Raw genomic sequence first — 24,590 nt, 5'->3', positions numbered from 1 at the left:
TTTATAAACTTACAGCAGGCCGTGGCCATCTTAAGTCTGGGCATCTGAAGCCAGACTGTATTTCTTCCTGGATCTCATCCTTGCAGATTTCGCACATGCTCAGTGCAGCACAAGCAGTGTAATAGGTTTTAGGTCAGGTTTCCATAGCAACGGCAGTGTCAGAGGAAGTTGCCGCCCCTTCCCAGAAGGCATTGCAAACAGGAAATGATGCGATGGGCCGCGGCCAGGGAGGAGGAAGTGAAAAATTAATACAGCAGATATGCAATAAGTGCTGAGAAAAAAAAAATATATATATATATCCAATTTGTTTACAGTTCACAGTTTAGTGAGGGATGCTGAAGAGTTGTAAAAGTGGGTGGAACTCCACTTTAACAACTCTATGAACCTTGTGATTCTGGCAGGAATATCTCACCACAATAGTACTGCGACTATTCTCGACAGCTTTTCCAGCGAGCACACAAACATTCACAATAAAATGTTTTGTACAAAGTGTTAAGTAATAAAAAAAATAGAATTGAGTGTAAAAGGTAGTGCAGATGAGACGTAGATTGTCCAGCGCAGTAAACTGCTGTCACAGAGCAGGTATGTCTCAATTCTGCGTCCCTAACACCATTGGCTGGCAGTGGCATTTTGCCCAATACTGCTGTGTGTCAAACGCAGAGCCTCATTTAGTGATTATGTACTCGCAGCCTGCTTCGGACCTTGACAAGAGCTGACAGGCCCTGCCAGAAACCTTTGTGGCTCCCTCTTCAGCCAACAGACCATGGCTGATACTCGGGGACTGCTGCTTTCCTTCCTCTACTCATCTTACATCGTTTACTACCCTACTTCTCTCCCCTCCCCATATCCATTCCTCTACTCCCTCCCGTCCTCTATTTCTCTCCCTCTGCTATGTCCCCTCTCCCACCCATCCCCCAACCATTCTGTAGAATTAAGTTCAAACATGACATTAATGGTTAGTACAAGTGTCACCCAGATGAACCATCCTGTTGGTTTTTCATAGCTCCCAGAACTTATTTATTCATTACTGCAGCAGAGTGGCACAGTCATTTGGAGCGACTGCCAGCTGTGGGTGAGGAAGACCCATATGTGTGGAGATACAGCCAGGTCCAAGTCAGAATTCCAGCCTCTGAAAGGTGATAGAACCCTTCCGATTGTACCTAATTCTTGCAGTGAGCTAACAGTAGACTGATAGGACTAGAGAAAAGTTGTTAGCACTAATGTACCTATTGCTCAAGAAACCTCTAGGGCCTTGAGAAGTGTTCTAGAAGTATTGTGCTATTTACTTGTTTTCCTGGAGGGCTGTAGACGCCTCAATACTACACCTATCATACATCACACCCTCAGGGACAGTTTTTCTATGGACGAATTTGCAGCCAGGAGAGGTCAAACATCCATTCAATGGATACAGGGCAAACTGCAGATCATGTATTTTTTATATGATATTTAATAGTTATTCATTTTTTTGTTTTACCATATGGAACTATTATTTTTTTTGTATGTACATTTATATAATATATATATTTATTAGATTTAGATGCATGAAGAACACACTGTATATACTTAACACGTACATATTATATATAAACATATCTATACACACTTATGCAATGCACATTATTAAAAATAGCTATGCTTATGATATCTATCTATCTATAATCTATATAAGCATAAAATAATATATTTCATATTAATCTCATAACAAAATGTCACATTTTACACATATATGTCAAAACCTATTAAAATAACTGATTTGTAAAGTTTTCTGATTTTTTTAGAAATGTCTAAAAACAATAATTACATTTTACTGAGGCCTTTTATAATGTATTAGAAATTATCAGAAAGGTATAACTGATATTATATTATTATGATTATTATTATTAACATTACATTTCCAGTGATGATTTTCTCATACTGTTTGATTCTAATGTGTTTTGTTGCTGTTAGGAAATTGTCCACATTGTGTCCCATTTCTATATTGGATTAACTGTTTTATGCTTCTGGTGACCCTACACAAAAAACCTTTTGACCTTCAGAAAAATAACAACAAGACAAGTTGTTATGGATCTTGAGGAAGATTAAGTCTTTTCATTCTCTACAGATACAGTAATTGGCGGTTTGGGGGTTTGAGGTCTCCGCTCTAAATTGCAGGGCTCTGTGGAGATGGATCAAAATAATACAAGTCATTATCGTTAGCTGCCCAGCGGCCATGTCGCTTTTGTTTGATGAGCCTAGTTGGAGTCTGATTGACCGGAGGCAAGTTTAAAACCCCCTGTGCCATAACAATCAGCAGAGTTTTTGAGATGAGACCAAGAGGATAACTGCAAAGTTCTCCAAGCGCTTTTGCAATAATATACAAATCCAAAAAGAAGTTATATATGGCTTGGCTTTTTTTGTTTGTTCATAGCAGTTTATTTACAAAATCAATCTAGTAGCCATGTACTCAACCCTTAAAATAAAAAATATAGTATTTAACATATAAAATTTTTATTGTTATTATTATTTAAATAATAATATATCCAAAAAGTAGTACAGCCAGCTACCCCTTAGTAGAATAAAGTAATATGTTTTAAGCATCAACCAAAAAGGAATGTATCAGGCATATTTTATATGTTTACCTTATATGCATAAAAGTTACTGAAAATCTGTCTTATTGTTGTATTTCAAGGTATTTCAAGTAATGGTAATGTCCTAATAACTGAAGCCTATAGTAACCAATCAAGTTTTACCTTGTATAAATTTGGAATAGTTAAAACCATCAAAGATGCTGCTGGATACTCTTGACTAATGCACTTTGTGTATTGCTTTTGCCTTATTCATTATAAAAATAAGAAACGGTGATGAGCTCCATTCATTTGCTAGATTTATTAAATCATAATTTACTATTTCATATAACTTATTTATTTTATATATAATATAAATAATATATAATTTCATATTTTTGTCTTATAGAATATCACCATTTCAGTTCATAAATAAATTATTACAGCTCAAAAATGTAAAAATTGGCCAGAACATTAAATCTCCTGAAAAGTTAAAATTCTGAACAAAATATGTTTTGTTATAAGCTTCACACACCACTTAAATATTATTTTTAGCTCTTAAAAACCACAACATATATTCTGAGCTATGATAAGGTTGTATCTCTATCTTTATATATTTAATGTATTTATTAAATGTATTATTTATATATTTAGTTTAATTAATGTATTTATTTTAAATCACCTGCCAAATGTAAAATAATTTGGAATATATGTACAAAATGTATCTTACTGTCTTCATTCATGCTGAATAATCAGTAATTGAAAAGGTAGATATTTTGGTGCGCTTTTAATTTAATTTCAAGCCCAGGACTAGACGGCCACTTGAAGTCAGAATTTTCCTTTGCTCAATTCACTAAGCTTTAACACAAAACCAAGATTCTCTAAGCCATGTGACTGTCATTTGCAAATCTTAATGGAATCCATAGAAAAAAACTTTCACTTTTTTTTAAAGATCCTGGTGTGTGTGAAGATCCTTGTATGTTAGGTTTGTTAATTGAGCCTTTTGTTGTAGGGTAAGTTTTATATTAAAAAAGGCTATATTACTTTCAAACCAAAAATTATGTCCAGGAATAAATACAAAATTAATAATAGCCAAAATGTATTTTGTTATATGTTGCCCTTTCTTGCTCCAAACTTGTGGAGGACGCAGTCATAGTGCAATTATCTTTATTATATGTCCTTTTGCAATTATTTGTATGTATATTTTAGTAATAGGCATTATCTTTAGCTACAATATGCATATTATTTTTTTTTATGCCTTCTTCATCTTTCTTCTTTTAATATGCCTGACAAAGAAGCTAGTGGTCCGAAATGCTTGAAATCAAAAGGGTTTTTTTTTTTTCAGTTAAAGTTGTTTTTACTATACTTTTTGCCTTTTTTTTACATGCCCTAAAAGACTTTTTGATAACATTTTCCTTTAACTAGTGAACCATTGTAGCCCAAGAGTTTATATCTTAAGGACTGTATAGGCATGACTGAGCTTCCTTATTGAAAGTTGCCTTTGTCATTCTTACTGAGAATACTGTACTGTCATTTTCAATATTTACTGGGTGAATCTTCTGTCATGTGTCAAGAGAGTAAGAGCATCTGCAGGGCCAGAAATTGAAAATAAGCTTAGCCTGTCATGCTCTCAATAGTGTGTGGTATAGTTCAAAAATATGAATTGCACATATGGTATGAAAATATATTGTTGGAGAGGTTATCATAGTGCAAAAAATTACATTTTAAAAAATAATTTTAAATTCCATTACTTTGGCTAGTTGGGGCACTCTAGCTGTTGCTAAACTACAAGTCCCAGCATACCATAACAGCCCTCCTCTATGTGACAAGTTGACAGTGATACATAGCAGCGAGAATGAGCAGATACTGAATCTTTTGTAGCTGGCCACAGGGCATGAAACATGGCTTGGTAATAACAAGAGATGTGATTTAGTTAGTGTTGCATACAACAGTCAGACGATTTACCAGGCCATGTGCTCAGTCAGAAGATGTTCTGAGCATTGCTTGTTACAGTCGGATAATTATTGGACACTGGAGGGCAGTAATGAGCGCTTCTGCATGAAAGAGCTCATTACCGCATGCAGAGTTTTTAAAAAAAAATTCTGCGTGGCTGAATACTAATAATACCCTTCTCTGTAGAGAAAAGCTAGGTTTTATAGTACTTGCAGCAGTATGCTTAGGTTGTTTCTTAGGACTTTCACGGCAAAGTCTGCTTTAAGCAGTGTCCAGGTCAAACATGACATGTTGGGACCCCTGCTTGGGCCACAAATGGACCCTAGTCCCTTCGTTTAGATACTCCCTCTGCATTTTAGAAATAAGTAGACAATGCAGAAGACACTTGGAGGTCCCTACTATACAGACTCGTAGCCTGATTTCTCAAGATGCCATAGGTTTGCTTTACAAGGTACAGTAGTCTTTCCTATCCCAACTGCTTGCAAAATTTTGTAAATCAAGATTACATATTTGGTTCTGGTTGTCGGATGTGCCATATGGGGTTGTGAGCCTTAGTGTGTTTGTGAGCTGCTATGAGAACATCCAACACCTACATAATAATCCCTTGGGCCCTTCAGTGGTAATGGGATGGCTATGGTACTACATTTTTCTGCTCCGAACCGCTATGGGATGCGTGTTTTATATGCCAGGGTTAATTTTACACCTAATCTTGTCACCCATCCGTCTATTTGAGACACTCTCAACAGTTGTGGCTACTTTCATTTATCTACAAACTTTGATCTGCTTGAGAATAAAAAAATGTTTAATGTGATTGACATTGCTATTGTGCAATAACAACTGAGTTATCAGTATCAGGTGGATATACTCGTGAATATATAAAAAATATTGGATGGAAAATTCAGATTGTAGTGTGTTTTAAGTGGCAAATGACCAAAAACAGGTATTTCAATAATTAATCGGGAAACAGTGGAATAATCACCGAATGTGTTCTTATACCTTTAGTGGACTTATTCTGTGAGATCTCTGTAGTTCCCACGTCAGCCCACTTATGATGTCTGATAAAATGGGTCTTAAAGTGACTCTTTGCTCAGCCCATTTAAGGAAAAACAATAGGTTTGCTTTAATTAAGCCTTCCCCAGCAGCATACACTTCCCTCTTCTAATTCTCTCTATTCACTTCTTTAAGCACTGGAAGCTGAAGGGTATACCCATTATGTGAGATACAAGGGAGCATGTGACTCATTTCAAATGACAATGCTAGGCCGGTCAGTGCTGTCACATAGGGAGTCCTCTGTAATGACTTTAGTGATTTAGTGACTTGTAGCAGGGGGAAGGGGCAGTGAAAAGGAGGAAAGTATATGTTGTGGGCAGTGGGATTGAAAGTAAACCTGTTTTTGCCTTGTGTGAGCAAAGAACAAATTCACTTTAAGCCCCCTTTTGGATTTTTCCCTGTTTGCCTTTATGGAGAGTTTTGAGGAATACCCAAGAAATATAAGATGTTACTGGGGTTCTGACTGGCCAGCATTCGCCCATTACCAAATTTTTGTGTTTTGGATGGACTGTCCCTTTATATTGAAGTCTGTCTGCATTTGGCTTGATCATATGATGAGCAAGGAAAAAGAGTCCACAAGAAATTTTTGAACAGAGTTCTGAAGAAAGATGGAGGATCAAAGAAGAAAATCATGTGAAAGAATATATGGGATTTGGAAGGTGAAGATTGAAAGAAATGGTTCCAGTAGAATAAGCTAAACTGAAAGCAGATCACAGTCAATTAAGGGCTGAAGTGCTACAGAGAATGTGAAAATTGTATTTCATCTGGTCAAGAACAATGCTACCCTATGGTATCGTTGTGCCTTTAACAGTCATGCAGGCAAGGATTTAAATTTTTGATCTTGTGTTTGGCCCCTCCTCCTCCTCAGCATCTCAAAAGCTGAACAGACCTGAACCAGGAAAAAACTCAGCTTAGGCAATGGCCACAAATATTTGAGAGTGTCAGGCAGGACCAGATTTCTTTTAATGGAGCCAGCACTTCATTTAGGCATAAGTCAATTGTGCACATTAGTAAACCTAGCCCTGGTGTTATGGACTGCATATTAACTTCAATTGTTACACAAAAATTTAGAAATAATTGGTTATACGTAGTTAGTGATTTAACTCATATAATAAAACTTTGTTCAGCAGAACAACAGTCCTCAGCTGAATGGTAGTTTAATATGGATAAAATGTTGCATCTAGGGAGCTCAATATGTAGTTAGTGATTTTTTCACCCAGGGTGGATCAATTTTTAACACCACCTCTTCTATATGACAGTTATGTTCTGTAATAAGCATGACATGAAATTAATAATAACAATGCCAAGTTAGAAATGCACAGTGTACAAATTTTAGAGTCCCTTCATTGGTGATCAGTGGAGAAATACCCCTTTGGTGGCCAGCATAGCTCCTACTTACATTTATGCTTAGTAGTGGAAAAGTACTCCCTAACATTTGTTGTCTGTGGAGAAGGGAACATTGGTGATGAGTGGAAAAATACCTCTTTGGTGGCCAGTGTAGTTCCTCAGCGGAGAAGGGTAAATTGGTGAGCAGTGGAGAAGGGCCCATTACTTGGATCATGGTCAGTGGATGAAGGTCCATTACCCCAGTGACCAGTGGAGAAGGAACTCATGACATTATTGATTAGTAGAGAAGAGCTCCCTTACATTGGTGGTCAGTTGGAGAGGGAACCCTGTAGAACAGTGGTAAGTGGGAAAAGTTTCCCTTACACTGGTGGTCAGTCGAAAGATTTCCCTATTACATTGGTGGTCAGTTATAGGCAGGCTACCATTGCAGACACCTAAAATGATCTTAGTTGTCAGTGGTTATTCATATGAAAGATAATGGGGAAGGCTACATTAGTCCAATGCCAAAAGCTCTGCTGAGTGACTTTCGTACCAGAATTATATAAGTACTCTCAGGAGAGCAATCAACAAGTCACTGTTTATTGCACTAGCAACCCCTTGAGAAACCCTAGAGTTCCACAGAATGTTAGTTCAGAAAGACTGTTTTACAAGTTAAACACCCTTCTAGGTGCCTGGGTTTATGTTCTGATGTCTTTTTATTATCTCTTAATATCATTAAAGCAATTAGCTATGGATATCTTTTAGACATTAAATATTCCCAGAAAGGGTAAATAGAAGGTATTGGTGTAAGATTTTTTTAGCAGAGTAGATCTGAAGAGTTCTCCAGCTCTCAGTTTTGTATATTTTATATCATAAGAGTGTTGACTTATGAATTATGAAACAGTCATTTTACATAATACATCACAAGAACACTTATTATAAACTGCTTCTTTACACTAACAAGTATTTTCGTGTTCTTCCGGCTTTTTCTATGAAAACTCGCACATACGATTCAGTTTTAAGAATCTGATCTCAGGTCGTATTTTTTGGATCTCTTTCATTTTTTTTGTGGGTTGAATAAAAAATAAAACAATTATGCCCCGTACACACGGTCGGATTTTCCGACGGAAAATGTGTGATAGGACCTTGTTGTCGGAAATTCCGACCCTGTGTAGGCTCCATCACACATTTTCCTTTGGATTTTCCGACACACAAAGTTTGAGAGCAGGCTATAAAATTTTCCGACAACATAATCCGTTGTCGGAATTTCCGATAGTGTGTACACAAATCTGATGCACAAAGTGCCACGCATGCTCAGAATAAATAAAGAGATGAAAGCTATTGGCTACTGCCCCGTTTAGAGTCCCAACATACGTGTTTCACGTCACCGCGTTCAGAACGATCGGATTTTCCGACAACTTTGTGTGACCGTGTGTATGCAAGACAAGTTTGAGCCAACATCCGTCGGAAAAAATCCTAGGATTTTGTTGTCGGAATGTCCGATCAATGTCCGACCGTGTGTACGGGGCATTAGTGTGGAAAATTTCTGATTTAATGGTTCTGTAGCAAGGCTACTATGAACACTGATTTCTTTGATCAAAATTAATAAATTTAATTTTTGGGGGCAAAATAACCCCTTGACTAGGCACTGACCCCTAGTCTGCTCCATCCTTACCTCATCTTGGATGGGGAGTTTCCATATCAAAAGCAGGCAGTCCCATAGTGTAGGCATACGAAGTTAAGATCCTGGTGCAAGTGGAAAGTGTTCCTTCTGTAGGAGAATGCACAACTTGTATGGATGGATGGAAATATAAGCTCTGCCATTGCTCACAAGCTTTCAAGCTGAATTCCAGGCAAAGGGTTAAAACCGGGACGAAATACATATAAGGGAGTTTTCTTCTATTATGGACTCACAGTGTACTATACAGCCAGTGCACTAACTCTGCTCATCAACTTCCATATAGCAGTAGAGCTTGGGTGAGTCTTTTCCTTGTACATAAAAGGGAGTTTCTTTAACTGCTAAAGATTTGTTTTTTCTGCCCCCAAAACATGAGATTTACACAACTCTGTTATACAGCACAGGCCTGTCTGCTGTTTCGCTGCTGCAGTTAATGAATGAACATTGTCAAAAACTATGACCTTCCATTAAAACAATATGTGCATCTGCACTACAGTTTTCTCTTGGTTCCTCTGAAAAATCCTTACCAGTGAGCTCTACTTCACACTACCATCTTCCTGTGATAGTGTGGCTACCATGCTGCACTTCTTCTGACAAAGCTTGAAGAGTTATCAACATTATATAGGCTGTGCCTGCTTGGACTACAGTGGGATGAGAAGATGTTACAGGAAATGTGGCTGCCAGGATTGTCAAAAACCTGCAGCTTGTCAATCAGCACTTGGCCACTGCTTTCTGGATTGACAGCACTGCCACTATTGCTGAAACCCTCCCACTGTAAGGGGTATGGAAGGGGTAATGAAGGGGTATTTAACTCAGTCATGAAAGTTTTTGATTTACTTTATGGGGTGTGTGCATCACATAGTAAGTGAATTTGGGATTGATTTAAACCAGCGTTTTTTAACTAATGTTATTGTTTAAATTTCGCCCAGGGGGGCCGTGGGCACAGGACCCACCTCAAACTGGAGGGTCTGGAGGACCTCTGACATGATGTGGGGCCTCTCATGTAATGGAGGGGGTTCTGAAGTAATGGGGGCCTCAGACATGAAAGGGGGCCTCTGATGTGAAGAGGGGACTCTGACACGAAAGGGGGTTATGATGTAATGGGGGGACATTTGATGTGAAGGGAGGACTTCTGGTGTAAGGGGTGGCTTCTGATGTGATGTTCATTTCATCAAGGTGGCTGTGGGTTTACCACTAAGGAGTAACATTTAAATTTGTTTACAGTTTAGACTGGGGTTCCTCAAGATTTTGCATACTTTTAAAGGGTGCCATGACCTTTAAAATAATATTGGGTAGACTTGCCCTTTAGATAGACTTCTTAGAATGCACATGTGATCTGACACTTTGGAAAATCAGAATACTGGTAAATACTGGTATACTAACATTTTGGTTATTAGACAAGAACAAACACTAGCACCAAGACTATAACAAACTAGAGAGAACGTGATTCTTGGAAAATGATGTATTTGCAAAGACTAAACACAATCTTTCATTTTGTTCTGTCCCAGGATAATCTGGAAGTTCTAAAGTAGGATGTCCTCCTGACCTACTGCACATGCCCCACCTCTTACAAGATTAGGTAGTTGTTCCATGGGGGCTGATGGCACTGACCAGAAGATCAAAATGCTGAACATACAGAACGCAGCTTGGGGCAGCCGACAGGATTGGTACCAAGACAGTCTAGTGACTGGACAGCCCAGTACAGGTACTTCTATGTAAACAGATGGATGCTTGCTAAGATATTTTAAATAATTGAGACATTCTTGCATATTATTTTAATGTTTTTTTTCAAAGAAGGTGTAACTATTACATGTTCTTATAACTAAATGTAATGTGCCGTATAGTCATTTCAATGTTTTTTTTTAAATAACCATTAGCGCGATCAGTTTGATGTCTGTTATTGTTTTATACATCTTGATTCTCTGCATAGTGTGCAATTATATACATACAGAACATTGGGGAAGCCGTGTTTTTTCATTGCATATGCCGGCAGTAAGGATCCTTTGTTGTTGGTGATAACAGCTCCAATTTTTGTTGCTCCAGCTAAAAAAAAATCTGATATGAGCTGTTAATTCTGAAGGGATGAACAAAGCATGCCAAGGTAACATAAATAATAGCAGGAATGGGTCCGATGTTAGGGTAGGAGAAGAGTCTTCTGTATGATCATTACAACTACAAGTACAAATTCGTATTATAGACCTTTGACTGCCAGGGAAGGGGCATTATACTGTATATAAATGATTCTCAGAGCAAGTGGAGTAAATATGCGGGATGACAATGCTCCATCTTGGCCAGCAATGGCTCCAGCAGCTGAGCTTCGGCTTCAGAACCAGAGAAAACACTTAGCTGCAGCTTCAGGTGTCTCCACAAACCCCGGCTCAAGCTGCCCATACACAGTAGAATTTTGTCTGAACATTTCTATGAAAATTCAAAACAAGTTTGTCATGTAGCACTAACCCCGTAGGAGCCGCTGGTATTTTCTTGGATCTTTCCTTATTTCAGCCCCGCAGCCAGGCACACAGTATTTCCCACAGCCAGGTGCACAACTTTCACTCGTTGCTCCAATGACAAGTCTAGGTGTTGTAGCGGGTTCTTTTGTCGTTTTTTTTTTTTGTTGTTCTATTTTAGTTTAGGAACTTGGATAGGAGAAGGGGGTATAGTGGGATACTCCATTTAAACTATTCACAATTAAGGACAGCTTTCTTGATAGAACTGTGTAGCAGACTGTACAGAATGGAGCAAAGTCCCTTTCTTACTAGAGGGAGTTGAATTGACCCTACTTTTCAAGGCACAAGCTGCTATGTTTTACCTATCAATCTCCTGTTAAGCAGGAGACCACACTATATTAACCAAACACATTTTTTTCCAAAGAAATTCTAGTGGTAAAGGGCCAACTTTAGCTGCACAGCTGCTCCAAGACCTGCGGTTCTGACTCCAGACCTGCTCCACTAACTTCTGTTTCAGAGGATATGTGGAGCAGATCTGCTGAGCTACATCTGCCAAATAATTGCAAACCCGTTGGACTATACTTTATGTTTACTTGAAATGCTAATTAAGAAACGACATTTATAATGTCAAATTGCCTTCTAAAAATGTCCCCATTGGAAAGACTTCGTGTGATTTCCCGTGTCTGTGAAATCAGAAAAAAACAAAAGGGAGGCTTAGTTTTTACCAGAGCAGGCAGAAACATTTTGGCTGGAGTTGAACTTTCATGAATTCAAGTGTGGTGACACTTTTATGTGACATAAGTAATTTTTTTGTTATATCTGTGCGTTAATGAACACATGGTAACATGTATTGTGGCATGTGTTGACATGCAGTTATGCGTGGGATTTCAATGCACCACAATGGATGAAAAAATGTATGAACCTTTTTTTTTTAAATGCAGCATACTACAAGGCATGGTACAGTATATGCCAAGGGTCCCCAAATTATCTAAACAAAGGGCCAGTTTACTGTCCTTCAGACTTTAGGGTTGGCTGTCAGTGGTAGAAATTATGCCCCATTGTTGGTGTCAGTGGTAGGAATAGTGCCCCAAGGGCCAGATAAAGGCAAGCAAAGGGCTGCATCCGACCCCTGAGCGGCAGTTTGGAGACCACTGGTATATATGTTGTGATGCACTTCCATGCAAGTGCTTTGGGCACTACTGTACAGTGTGTTGGGGTTCCATTTACAGGTGCATTGACATTTCTTGCCACAAGTGTGGATGGACCCTCAGTCATTGTATACATGGAGATAGTAGGATGATAAAGAGTTTAAATATAACTGTAGCACCCTTTTCCTAAACAGGGCTGCTAGTAAATTTAGTTGTGCTAGGTGGTAACTAGCCTGGCTAATTTGTAGTCTTTGATCAACAGCAGGAGTTTTCTTTGGCTGCTGAGCATGCAGGGATAGTCTATTTATTTGGAAGGAGTCAGGTGATCGGGGTTCTTTCCACCCGGGCTGCGGTCTGGGTGGGTGTGTGTGGAGCAGCAGCAGAGGTGTAGGCCTGAACCATGAGGCCTAGCCACGTGTAAAGGGACTCAGCCCGAGGGGAACCTAATCATTGCCAGGAGGCATAGGAGAAGAAGTTGCCAGAGGGTCAACCACTCTTGTTGCCAGAGGCAGGTGGTAAAGGGATGGAGTTCTGAAGGAGTACCAGAGCAGACGCTTTACTAGCCGGGGACGGTGAAGTCAGTGGGAAAGCTTCAGTAGAGTCTCATCCAGGAATATAGTGGGTAGCTGTAAGTAGAGCTTGAAGATAAGTACAGCGGGTAGCTGTGAGTCAAGCCTGAGGCATCCAGCGGGTAGCTGAGAGTCCGAGGAACCCAGCGGATAGCTGTGAGTGAAGCTTGAAAAGTCCAGCAGGTAGCTGGGAGCTAAGCTTGAGAATCTACCGTAGGATACTGTGAGTTGAGCTTGAAGATCTACAGTGGGATACTGTGAGTGAAGTTGCCATAGGAGACAGCAGTTGCTACAAGATACAGATCGCTGCAGTCAGCTTAAGGGCCCTTTTCTGTATTGCTGTCTGCCTAGTTCTATTTTTGTCTGCAGATTCTGACAATTTGCTATTGCACTTGCCTAAGGATGTCCTGTGCCCTACCCCCTCTCTCTTTGTTCATTTTAAAAGTGACTGGCGCCCATCTTTCCTTCTTGCACTACACCCACCATGCCTAGTAACCTGCAGGAATGTCAGCTCTCCCTGACTCACAAGAAATGTGCACTAGGATACATATTATAAAATAGATCTAAAGTTGTAATTAAGTTGTCATTTATTAGTTCCCCCCACCCCAGTGCAGGCCATCTGGGATAATACTTACCTCCCTTACCGATCTAGTGATCTATCCTTTGACATGGTCCTGGCTGTCTTCTCCCTATACTGTGTACAGTACATACTGTGGCCCAAGTCATTTCTTTGGGTAGCCTCTAAGGATCCATTGGAGTACAACTTACCTATGGTAATGAATGGGGCCCTGGGGCACATGCATAGCATGAAAGGAACTTGGCCAGAACCACATAGAAGAAAAGATTGCTAAATCGGGGAGGAAAGTAAATATTATCTCACGTAGGCTTCACTCAGAAGGAATATTTTGTTCACTATTCCCACCTTTCCTTCTTCATTCAGACTTGTGAACGAGGGAGGATACGCTATTGCATTCAGACATGGCTGAATGCCACCACTGGACAAAGCAGCACTCTGTGCTATGGCCACATATAAACTGTGCAATTAGCTGTTTGTGACCAGAAATGATGTCCCTGGATGCAAACTGTCTGCATTCAGGGCCTGTCAGAGTTCCTAATCACCGTGATGCAGGCTGTTAGTTTGTACAGGGTACAAATTTGACACCACTGCTAGTCACAGTGGTCTGCAAACACTATGCATAGATAGCTAATTCCTCTGCCAGAAAGAATCACTGTTTCACGCTGGTGGCCACCTGTAGTGGATGAAGTCTTTGATGCAGCAAGGAGGACTTTTTCCAATGTAACACACACATAATGCTGCTAAAATGTGCAGAGGTGAACAAAGCCTGACTGCCAGTATTGTGTTCTATGCACTAATGACTCCACTATACCCTGGCTACAAGAGAATTTATATTTCTTACCACTTATTACCAGGCAATGAACCTGGAAATTCTATTACTACCTGGAAATGGGTGCTAAATACCCCTGACTATCTAAAGACCATATATTCTCCTTATATACTCATTTTTATTGGACAGCCACTTTATACGCCATACCAGGGGTCTCCAAACTTTCTAAACAAAGAACTATTTTACTGTTCTTCAGACTTTGCGTGGGCTGGACTATGGCCAGTGTGAGTATATAATGCCCTGGCATCAATTAGAGTAAACAACGCCCCATCATTGGTATCAGTGGGATGAACAGTGCCCCATTGTTGCTATCAGGGGAAAGAATAGTTCCACATCATTGTTATCATCGGGAGGAATAGTGCCCCATCATTGGTGTCAGTGGGAGGAAAAGTGTCTCATTGTTGGTGTTAGTAAGGGGAATAGTGCCCCATCATTGGTGTATGTGGGAGGAATAGTGTCTCATTATTAGTGTCAGTAGGAAGCTTGTGCCCAATGTTGGTGTCAGTGGGAGGAATAGAGTCTTGTATCAGTGGGAGGAATAGTGCCCCAAGGGCTTTATAAAGGCCAGTAAAGGGCCACAGTTTGGAGACCACTGCTACTATTAACAAATTGGCACAATAGCCAAACAGGTTATAAAGATAATAAGGATAACTTGTCCTATGTGTTCACCTAATGGCCACATCCAAAGAATGGTCACGTTAATTTTTGCAAATGGAGAACTTTCAAGTCTAATAAAGACCACTGTATCAATTATACCAAAGGATAAATTTCAATCTTGTGACCAATAATCCTGTGTATTTCTATCTGTGCTGAGTCAGTCGAGGTTTTCAGTCTTTGGCCATACTCTGTTATTGAGATCTGTGTCTCGGTTCATACCACTGCTACGCTGATCTGTGGTTGGGACAGGAAGCAGCCTGTGTGCTCAGCTGTCTGCAGACCTGCACATGTTGTGCTTTTGCACATTGCCTGAACCCTTCTTTCTATCTAAGAACTATCTATGCAATGACATTTTTTTTTTTTTGCTTTAATTTTTTTTTTCACCTTCAAATATAGAGTTTCAGCTAGGCAAAACACTTGCACATTTGTTTATGCGATCTGCAAAAACAGGTCAGACGAAACTTGTGGTATCACATTACACATTTCAGAAAATAGTCACAGCTTTTTTTATTTTTCTATTTTTTTATTTTCTATTGTGACATGTAATACAGTACTGTAAATGTTGGTTTCTGTCACTAGGGATACCTGTAGCACTTGCAGTCTTAGGCCTCATGTACATGGCCTTTTTAATGTGCCCCCTAGAGCACTCATCTGGAAACCGGATGCTGAGCTTTGAGCCATAAGTAGCTACTTTTAGCTTTCGCTTTGCTTTTCATTGCAAGAAGTCAAAATTAAGTTGGCATGCAGTGTTCAAACTATGCTTTATGCTGCATACTAATTGACTAAAAATATTTCGTCTGACGTGCCATCTACTGGGATACCTGGGCTGCTGGAATTCAGAATGAAAGTCTGATGGATGCATTACTGCAGGCATCTCAAACTGCACACAGTACAAGGGGGCACTTTATGAACAAAGGCTCACACATATCTAATTTCTGACAGGATCAACAGGTATTTTTAAGTACTTAAAGAAAATTTGCCCTAAAAAGGAAGCCACTGCAGCCACCACCTCTAAGGGCATGTAACGTACAGTATGTTACATTCTTGTTCTTGGGTTTAGATCAGCTACTGTCAATCAAGGTTTCCTGGAACCCTTGGGTTCCTCAAGAGGTTTCTAGGTGTAGCACCCTGTAGTTTAGGCAGGGAGCTCCTCACATATGTACTTGCCAGGAGTAGTTATCCTGGTTGATCAATAGAGATCTATTGATTTCTCCCTAAGTTTGGCCTTATTGCACTTTTCTCTTCTACCACTAAGTGGCTGGGTACTTGGTGGTGTTAGATATGAGAATGGCAACCCAAGTTCAGGTTATGGGTATGTGTATGGGTATGTGGGATATCTCAGCCAATGGGCAGGGGTTTTCTTGAATCCCTTGGCCTGCTGGGAGAACCTATATATTCGGGTGGAATCAGGTGATCTAGGTTCTGTACCACTTGGACGGCTGTCTGAGTGGACATGTGTCGTATTGCCCGGGCTGCTAGGTTGGAGATTGGGCTTATCCTGGGCACATGTGGCTGCTAGGCTGCCTGAGGGCCTATCTAGAAGCAAGAGAGCAGCGCAGGGTTGGGATTGCGGCTTGCAGTCCAACCAAAAGTGACGGTGCAGCATTCTCACCAGACGGGTACGGTGAAGAATCGAGAAACTTCAGTGGGAATCAAGCCAGGGACCCAGCCAGTGGAGGTGACACATGCAGAGCAGCCTTGTGTGTCAAGCTAGGGACTGAACGGGCCAGCGTGAGTGCAGCTTGAAAGGTATCTAGAGTGCCAAACAGAAGCACAGAAGCGGGGGTGACGCTTGAGGAAGATACCACTGTGAAGATTGGAGGAACTCAAGGGATTCAGTGGCAGTGAATCAGATGGTCTAGTGAGAGACCAGGAGCTCAGTGTATGGAAGAACTACAAGGAGAAGTTGTAGTGAAGCTGAAAGAAGTTACGCTTTAAAGACTCTTGCCATAAGAGACAGTATTCCTGCACATGCAGATGTGGCTTCTTTCTGGAGGCCTTTCCCTGCATGGCTGTCCTCCTATTGAAGTCTTGAGGTCTGCTAATTGAGTTTGCAACTATCTAAGGGTGTCCTAGCCCTAACCCTCTCTTCCCCCCAAAAATACAAAAAGTACTGTTAAGAGAAATAAAACCTCTTTTACATCCAAGAAATGTCTGGCGCCCAATGACTTTCACCATCTTTGCACCCACTATGCCTCACAACCCACTACATACAGAAGGATGTCAGCTATCCCTGGCCCTAGAGGTTCTCATCAGACCAAAGGAGGCCTGGGACCTTGCTACATAGGGATTCCTTGAGCTGTGGCTGACTGATCCTACGTTTTATGGTGCCTGCATAATTCTGGAGCCAAAGCCATTTGGCAGAGCTAGATATATGACACTAATGATCTTTTTAACCTTCTGTCATGGTTTAGCCCGCAGTTTTCTGTCTGAAATTCTTACCCCCTTGCTGCAGTGGCTCTGCTAGATCTGTGATTCTATTTACATGTGCTCTTTGGCTCCTGTGTTCACCTTTGGGCATTGCCTCGTATACTATGGCTTTATATTCCTTGCACTTCTATCACTTCCTGACCTGCCTCCCAGTTTGCTTCACTATATAAGAAATGCTCAGGGCAGCCTGTGTTGCTTCCTAGTTCTCTGAGCTCCTGTTTGCCTACTATTACTTATATTCAGTGTCTTTCTTCCTGTGTACCGACCTCAGCTTTATTTACTGTTTTTGATAGGCCTTCTGGACATCAACTCATTTGGCCAAACACTGAATTCGTTCATGTAGAGGCTGCAGTGTCTCAGAGGAGCTCATGGCCTGAGCAAACTGTCAGGTTTCTGTGGTAGGGAGCCCTTGTAGAATGCCAACTCAAGTCTAAGCCCCTGCCTGCTTCTTCACCAGGGCCCCTGATTTTGGGGATGGACTTACAGCAAGCTGGAACCAGGTAGGGACCCCCAGGTACACTCAGTTGATGATACGGAGACCACTCATATATGCAGAGTACAGATGGCAGGAGTCAAAAGAGGAAGCAGGAAACGAGCCGAGGTCAGGGAAGGCAGCAGGCAAGCAAAAATGGTATACAAAGCCGTGTTCGATACATGGGAAGTCAGACGGTGAAAACAAGTACTACTAGGCAAAAAGGAGCTCATAGAACTAGGAAGTTGCTGGAATAGGTTTATTTTATAGCAGTAAGAGACACAAGCTTAGGGGCATATTTATAAACATGTGCACACGTAACGGGAGCAATTGCAACCCCCGGCTCCATGCTCTATGCGGCCCCCCTGTACACCTGAATTAGAGGAGCCTCCTACAGCTGCTGAAAGCCCGCTATTCCTCCCCTCCCTGGCTCCTCTGTACGTTCTCCTGCCCCCCCCTCTCCCATAGTGCTGCAGGCTTCTCCCCTCTCCTGCTGGCTGCTGCGGGGGATGTGTGAGGATGAAGAGTGGGGAAGGGGCCGGTAATTATGTAATTTACTGGCCCCTTCCTTTTGGGAATGGTACCAATCACTGACTGTCCATTCATAAATGAAGCATAGTAAACTGTGTTTACTATGCTTCAGTTTGTGTATGAACTCGAATCTCTGTGCAAAGCTATTCCTGTCCATACATTCTGTGCAGCTGAGGCTGTGTTCTCAATCTCCTTTCTTTGTCTCAAAGGGGAATGATCAGAGGTCTGTTTAGACCCCTGATATTTCACCATAGCCCCCTAACAGGGCTCCTAATTTTTTTTTTTTTTTAAATAATAAAAAAAAATTTTAAAAGATAAAATAAAATGGTAAAATAAATAAATAAATAAATAAAATATCAAAAATAAAAAACTACTGACACCAATGGCGGAACTACCAGGGTCCCAAAGGTCGTGCTTGCAACCGGGTCCTGGCGTTCCGGTACCGTGGGTGGGGCTCCAAGACGGCAGGAAGGGGTCTGCTGCAGAACATGTGAAAGGGTCCTGCTGTGGGACTGTAATAAAGGTTCCTGCGACAGGAGAAAAGTGCCCTGGGATCAGTAGGAATGGCCCTCTATGGTTTTTTGCATCGGGGCCTTGAAGGTTCTGGTTATGCTTCTCTTAACAAAACAGTGAAAGTGACTTTCACAAAACATCCACTTGTGGTGAATCAAGCCCCGGAAGGATTTACACCCTTACTGACCAAGCCATTTTTTGCGATACGTCACTGCATTGCTTTAACTGACAATTGCGCGATTGTGCAAAGTTGTACCCAAAGAAAACTGATGTACTTTTTTTTCCCCAAAAATAGAGCTTTCTTTTGGTGGTATTCGAGCACCTCTACGGTTTTTATTTTTTACGGTATAAACAAAAAAAGACTGACAATTTTGAAAAAAAAATAATATTTTTTTACTTTCTGCTATAATACATCCAAAATAAAAATATATAGATGTAGCACCCTGATGTTTAGGTAGGGTTGCTAGTAAATTTATTTGCCAAGTGATAGTTGCCTTGCCTTTCACCCTAATTCTGGAATTGCTGCACTTCTCTCTTCTGTCACTAGATGGCCGGGTATCTGGTGGCATTAGATAAGACAAGGGCATTGCAAAGACAGATTAGGAATGAATGGGGTGTCTCAGCTAATGGACAGGGATTTTCGTAGGTCCCTTGGCATGCTGGGAGAGCCTATTTATTTCAGGTGATCAGGGTTCTGTGCCACCTGGACAGTTGTCTGGGTGGACATGTGTTGTGCTACCCCGGGCTGCTAGGCCAGAGCCTGAGGCCTATCCCGAGGACATCTGGCTGCTAGGCTTTCTGAGGGCCTATCCAGAAGCAAGAGAGCAGCGTAGGGTTGGGATTGCGGCCTGCAGTCCAGCCAGAATTGACGGTTCTCCCAGCCAAAGAACCTATCATGGTTGAAGGTAGAGGGGAAGCTGTCGCTACTAAGGGACCATCCACCTTACTACCAGGGGCCACTGTCAGTAGCTGAAGCAAGAGCAGTATTCTCACCAAACGGGGATGTTGAAGAATTGGGAAACATCAGCAGATGTCAAGCCAGGGACCCAGCCAGTGGAGGTGACACTTGCAGAGCAATATTGTGTGCCAAGCCAGGGACCCAGCAGGCTAGTGGGGAAACGCTTGAGGAGTATCGGTGAGTGCCAAGCTAGGGACCCAGCAGGGACGCGGGGGTGACGCTTGAGGAAGATACTGAATGAGAAGACTGTAAGCGCTCAGGGGATCCTGTGGCAGTGGATCAGCGATTCTAGTGAAAGACTGGGAGCTCAGTTGAGTGAAAATCTACAATAGGAGATTGTAGAAGAAGTGAAGAAGTTCATTACAACCTTTGTTAGAAACTGTTTCAAGATTGTTGCCGTAGGAGACAGTTGTCCTACTTATGCAGATGTGGTGTCTTGCTGGATGCCTTTTCCTGCATGGCTGTCTACCTATAGAAGTCTCGGAGTCTGCTAAATTAACATTGCAACTACTAAAGGGTGTCCTGGCCCTAAACCTCTCTCCCACAGTTCTGTTTGAGACAATAAATCTCTTTGCATTCAAGAAGTGTCTGGCGCCCATTAATCTATCTTACATTACACCCACCATGCCTAATAACCCACTCAACACAGAAGTAGGTCAGCTGTCCCTAACTCTGGAGGTCTCCCGGGACTTGGCTACATAAAAAAAGAAATGTATTCATCAGTTTAGGCCAATATGTATTCTGCTAAATATTTTTGGTAAAAAAAATGCAATAACCATATATATTGATTGTAAATATTATTTGATCTCATATATCTGTTTTACCCATACGATCCTTCTACCAGATATAAAAGAAAAATTAAGAGGCGCTCACACCCCCCAAGTAGTGTAGATTAGGTGAACTACAATTACGCTGAATAATAGTGCATGTATTGCATTTCTAGTCCTCAATTGGGCGTTAAGTAAAAGGGATGACATTCCAGCTGTGCAGAAACGATTTTTGGGACATGTATTGGATTTTTGCATGTCCCATAATTATTTTTGGTGTAATGGTGATTTTTACACCCAGCTGGTTGGCATGGCGATGGGAGCGAAATATGCTCCCAGCCTCGCCAACCTGTTTATGGCTGAGTGGGAGGACAGGAAGGTGTTTAATCATAGGAGGCCTCAACTTTTATTTTACCGGAGATTTATTGATGACTTCCTATTTATTTGGGAGGGTACAGAAGAATCTGTGGTTGATTTCTTACAGGAATTAAATAATAACCCCAATAATATTAGACTAGAATACCAGATTAGCAACAATACGGTCAATGTTTTAGATGTAACAATAGAGAGATGCTTGGATACATTAAAAACAAAAGATTTCTTCAAACCGACAGATCGTAATAGCTATTTGTCAATAAGAAGTGGTCACCATCCTGCATGGATAAAAAATATCCCGAAAGGGCAGATGTTGCGAGTACGTCGGAATTGCTCACAGAGGATTTCTATGAACAGGCAGGGATCTTAAAAAATAAATTTGTACAAAAGGGATATGATACTGAAGTACTGAATAAGGTCATCCAGGAAGTGGCACAAATTCCGAGGGAAAAATGATTGGAGAAGACAAATGCTCCCCAAACAGTTGATAACCAACATCAGTTGGGTTTCATCTCAGGTTATCACTGCCAATATAGGGATATTGAGGGGATATTTAAGAAGCATTGGCATATACTGCGCAAGGATAGACACTTGGGAGAAATATTGCCGAACCAACCGAAATTTATTTACAGGAGGGCTCCGAGTTTTGGTGACCACGTGGTGAAGAAAATTCTTGACCCGCCAGGGCAGAATGATCTGAGACTTGATTTTAGGGGTTTTTATTGCTGCAGGACCGTAAAAGTGAGTCACAGAGGGGTGACAAGTGTAACCAATAGAGAAGGAGAATCCTTTGAAATTAAGGAATTCAGCACTTGTAACTCCTCCCACGTTGTATATCTGATGTGGTGCCCATGTGGCCTACTTTATGTGGGGAGGACCAAAAGGTTGTTGAGGATCAGAATCTCGGAGCATCTAACCAATATCAAGAATGGTTATAAATACCATAGTGTCTCCCTGCATTTTAAAGAAAAGCATCAGAAGGACCCATCTTTGTTACAGTTCTGCGGAATTGACGTGGTCCACCCGTCATGGAGAGGGTCCAATAGAGTTAGAGATCTATCACAGAGGGAAACTCGTTGGATCTTTTTATTGAAGAGTTTAGCTCCTAGGGGGTTAAATATAGAGCTGGACTTGAACTGTTTTATAAATAACTTTTAATCTAAAGAAATGGGGTTGAATAGCAGTTTCTCGTTTGATCAAAGGATTATGAGGGTAAGGAATATATATGCACCTACAATATTTGAGATGTTCCTGGATTATAAAAGTCCTTGGATGATAGGTGAAGGTATCTCCAGGCATTGCACATCGTTGGTAATGGTGGGTGAAATATGACTATACCTGAGAGTATAATTAGCCCTAAATAGTGGGGGAGAGAATGGATCCATTCTTGAAGTGATACCATAAATGAGTAGGTAAATAGAAGGGGAGGTGAAAAGGATGCTGTCACTCTCCCTGAACAGTTCAGTAAGGAAGCTCCCCCATATGGATAGGTTCCCATTTAAGAATTTTTCTATATTAGATTGACATACATATGGTATGAAGTTCAAATAAAGTTTTAACTAATAAGATAGATTCTCACCATGTTAAAAGTCATCCAGTAATCTACTGAGATGGAAGGGATTTTTTAATGATTTTTATGATTACATAAAGTTTTAAATCAATTATGCGACTTACTATAGGAGTCCACGGTGTGAGATGTGATTCTGGACTTGTCTGCGATCCAGCATTGCATATCCATTTGTGGATGAGTGCAGTAATCAGATTGTAAGCTATAGATTAAGGGTGTCACTGTTTATTGCACATTGTAATAAGAAAGTGGTCTGTGCACTACATGAATGAGATTGCATCTCAGGTGCAGGCATGACTGCTCCGTTTGTGAACCATCCGCACTGTTGTGTAGGCATAATTAGCCATTCATAGGATATATATGCTGCAAATCAGTCCGAAGTGTGTTCTAGGCAACCCTCATCTCTGAATAGCGGCGCTCTGCAGTCTCTGAGTAATCATTAGAGTGGGGACACGAGATGTGCACATGCGGACTAGCTAGCCTATGGGACGCTAGTGAGGAGGAGATTTAAGGGATGAGTGGCAGCCTACCCAGCCAATCCCATGAATAAGTCAAATCTATGACGAAACATGTCGGGGGCGTGTCTGTGAGATGTGACGAGCAACGCTGATAGCCGCATCGGAGGAAGGGTGGTTTCGATTTTACGGCGCACTACTGAGGAAGGGAAAGAGACTGTGAGTCTAAGCATTAGCACACCTCAGGTCCGCCGTGACCATTTGTGTTTTGAGTTCATCCACTGAGTGTTGAAGTTGCTGTGAGCTACACTGCATTTGCTGCTGTTTTAAATCTTTTAAAATGTGAGTGTTTTTCTAGAAGATTGTAGTGGTTTTAATAAACTTGACGCTATGTGAGCACTTTGATTATTTTTCATGTGGACCGTTATATCAAGCACTGTGGGATATTCGTATATCTGATTACCCTGAAGGGTGGTAAAAAAAGCGTTGTTTGCCGTGCATGAGAGTGCTGGCAATAAAAATCAGTGAGTGAGTTTCTTTTGGGAGTGGATTCACGTTTTACGGTGGTGAGGTGAAGGACACGTGGAATCATACACTTATCAAGATCACAGCATCCATTGAAGAATTTTTTACTTAAGATTTTTTTTGTCACAATTATATCACGATTTTTTTGTCACATGATTCTGGACTGATTTTTATAGTTTATGTTTTTCATATATATTTTTATAGGTATGGACTTTATTTATACCACATGATATGGAGGTTTATACTATATGAATAATATAGTACTCCACTGGCACAGATTTTTCCACCTTTTACACATGGTGAATTAATTTATGCATAGTTATAAATTGAGTGTGCAAGCACTGTGTATATGAATAGGTTCACATGTTAATACATGCACTATTATTCAGCGTAATTGTAGTTCACCTAATCTACACTACTTGGGGGGGTGTGAGCGCCTCTTATTTTTTCTTTTATATCTGGTAGAAGGATCGTATGGGTAAAACAGATATATGAGATCAAATAATATTTACTGTTTAGTCATTTTAAAGGGGCAGCTCTTTTTTGTATATTTTCATATTATTTAGATGGTTATTCACCTAATCACATTTTTTGATCTATCTACACAAATTTTTTGATCTAGGTACACTCCATTCAGTGGCGCAGTGGAGGTATTTTTGAATAAAGGGCGGTTTATTATTCAGAATACCTATAGCTATACATATATATTGATTAGTTTGCACAAAAGTTATAGCGTCTACAAACTATGGGATAGATTTATGGACTTTTATTTTTTTTTATTGTTTTTACTTGTAATGGCGGCGATCAGCAATTTTTAGCGGGACTGCGACATTGCGGAGGAGAAATCTGACCCCAAGTGACACTTTTTGGGGACCAGTGACATTATTACAGTGATCAGTGCCAAAAAAAATGCACTGATCAATGTATAAATGACACTGGCAGGGCAGGGGTTAACACTAGGGGGCGATCAAGGGGTTAATTGTGTTCCCTCAATGTGTGTTCTAGCTGTGTGGGGGATGGGCTTACTGGGGCAACTCAGAGATCGCTGTTCCTGATCACTAGGAACAGCAGATCTCAGTATTGTCCCCTGACAGAACAGGGATCGGCCTTGTTTACATAGGCAGATCCCTGTTCTGCCTCTCTGCACCACGATCGCGGTTGGCCGGCAGACATTGAGCCCGCCATACCTGTGGGCGCGCCCACTGTCTCATGTACAGAGC

General features: G+C 40.9%; 1 protein-coding gene across 1 annotated transcript in view; it reads left to right on the top strand.

Annotated features, from left to right (window-relative positions):
* Positions 1–1,031: 1,031 nt before the first annotated feature.
* LOC141110675 (paired box protein Pax-6-like) overlaps positions 1,032–24,590 on the top strand; it is an 80,196-nt gene continuing 56,637 nt past the window's right edge. Inside the window, exons 1-2 of the mRNA XM_073602163.1 lie at positions 1,032–1,136; positions 10,059–10,255. Of these exons, the coding sequence (XP_073458264.1) occupies positions 10,141–10,255 (115 nt within the window). The 5' untranslated portion in view covers positions 1,032–1,136; positions 10,059–10,140. The remainder of the gene's footprint in view (positions 1,137–10,058; positions 10,256–24,590) is intronic.

The sequence above is a fragment of the Aquarana catesbeiana genome, linkage group LG10 (assembly GCF_042186555.1).
Source record: "Aquarana catesbeiana isolate 2022-GZ linkage group LG10, ASM4218655v1, whole genome shotgun sequence".
Classification (NCBI taxonomy): Eukaryota; Metazoa; Chordata; class Amphibia; order Anura; family Ranidae; genus Aquarana; species Aquarana catesbeiana.
Note: the sequence above shows the minus strand (reverse complement) of the source record. Positions and strands in the feature narration are given on the sequence as shown.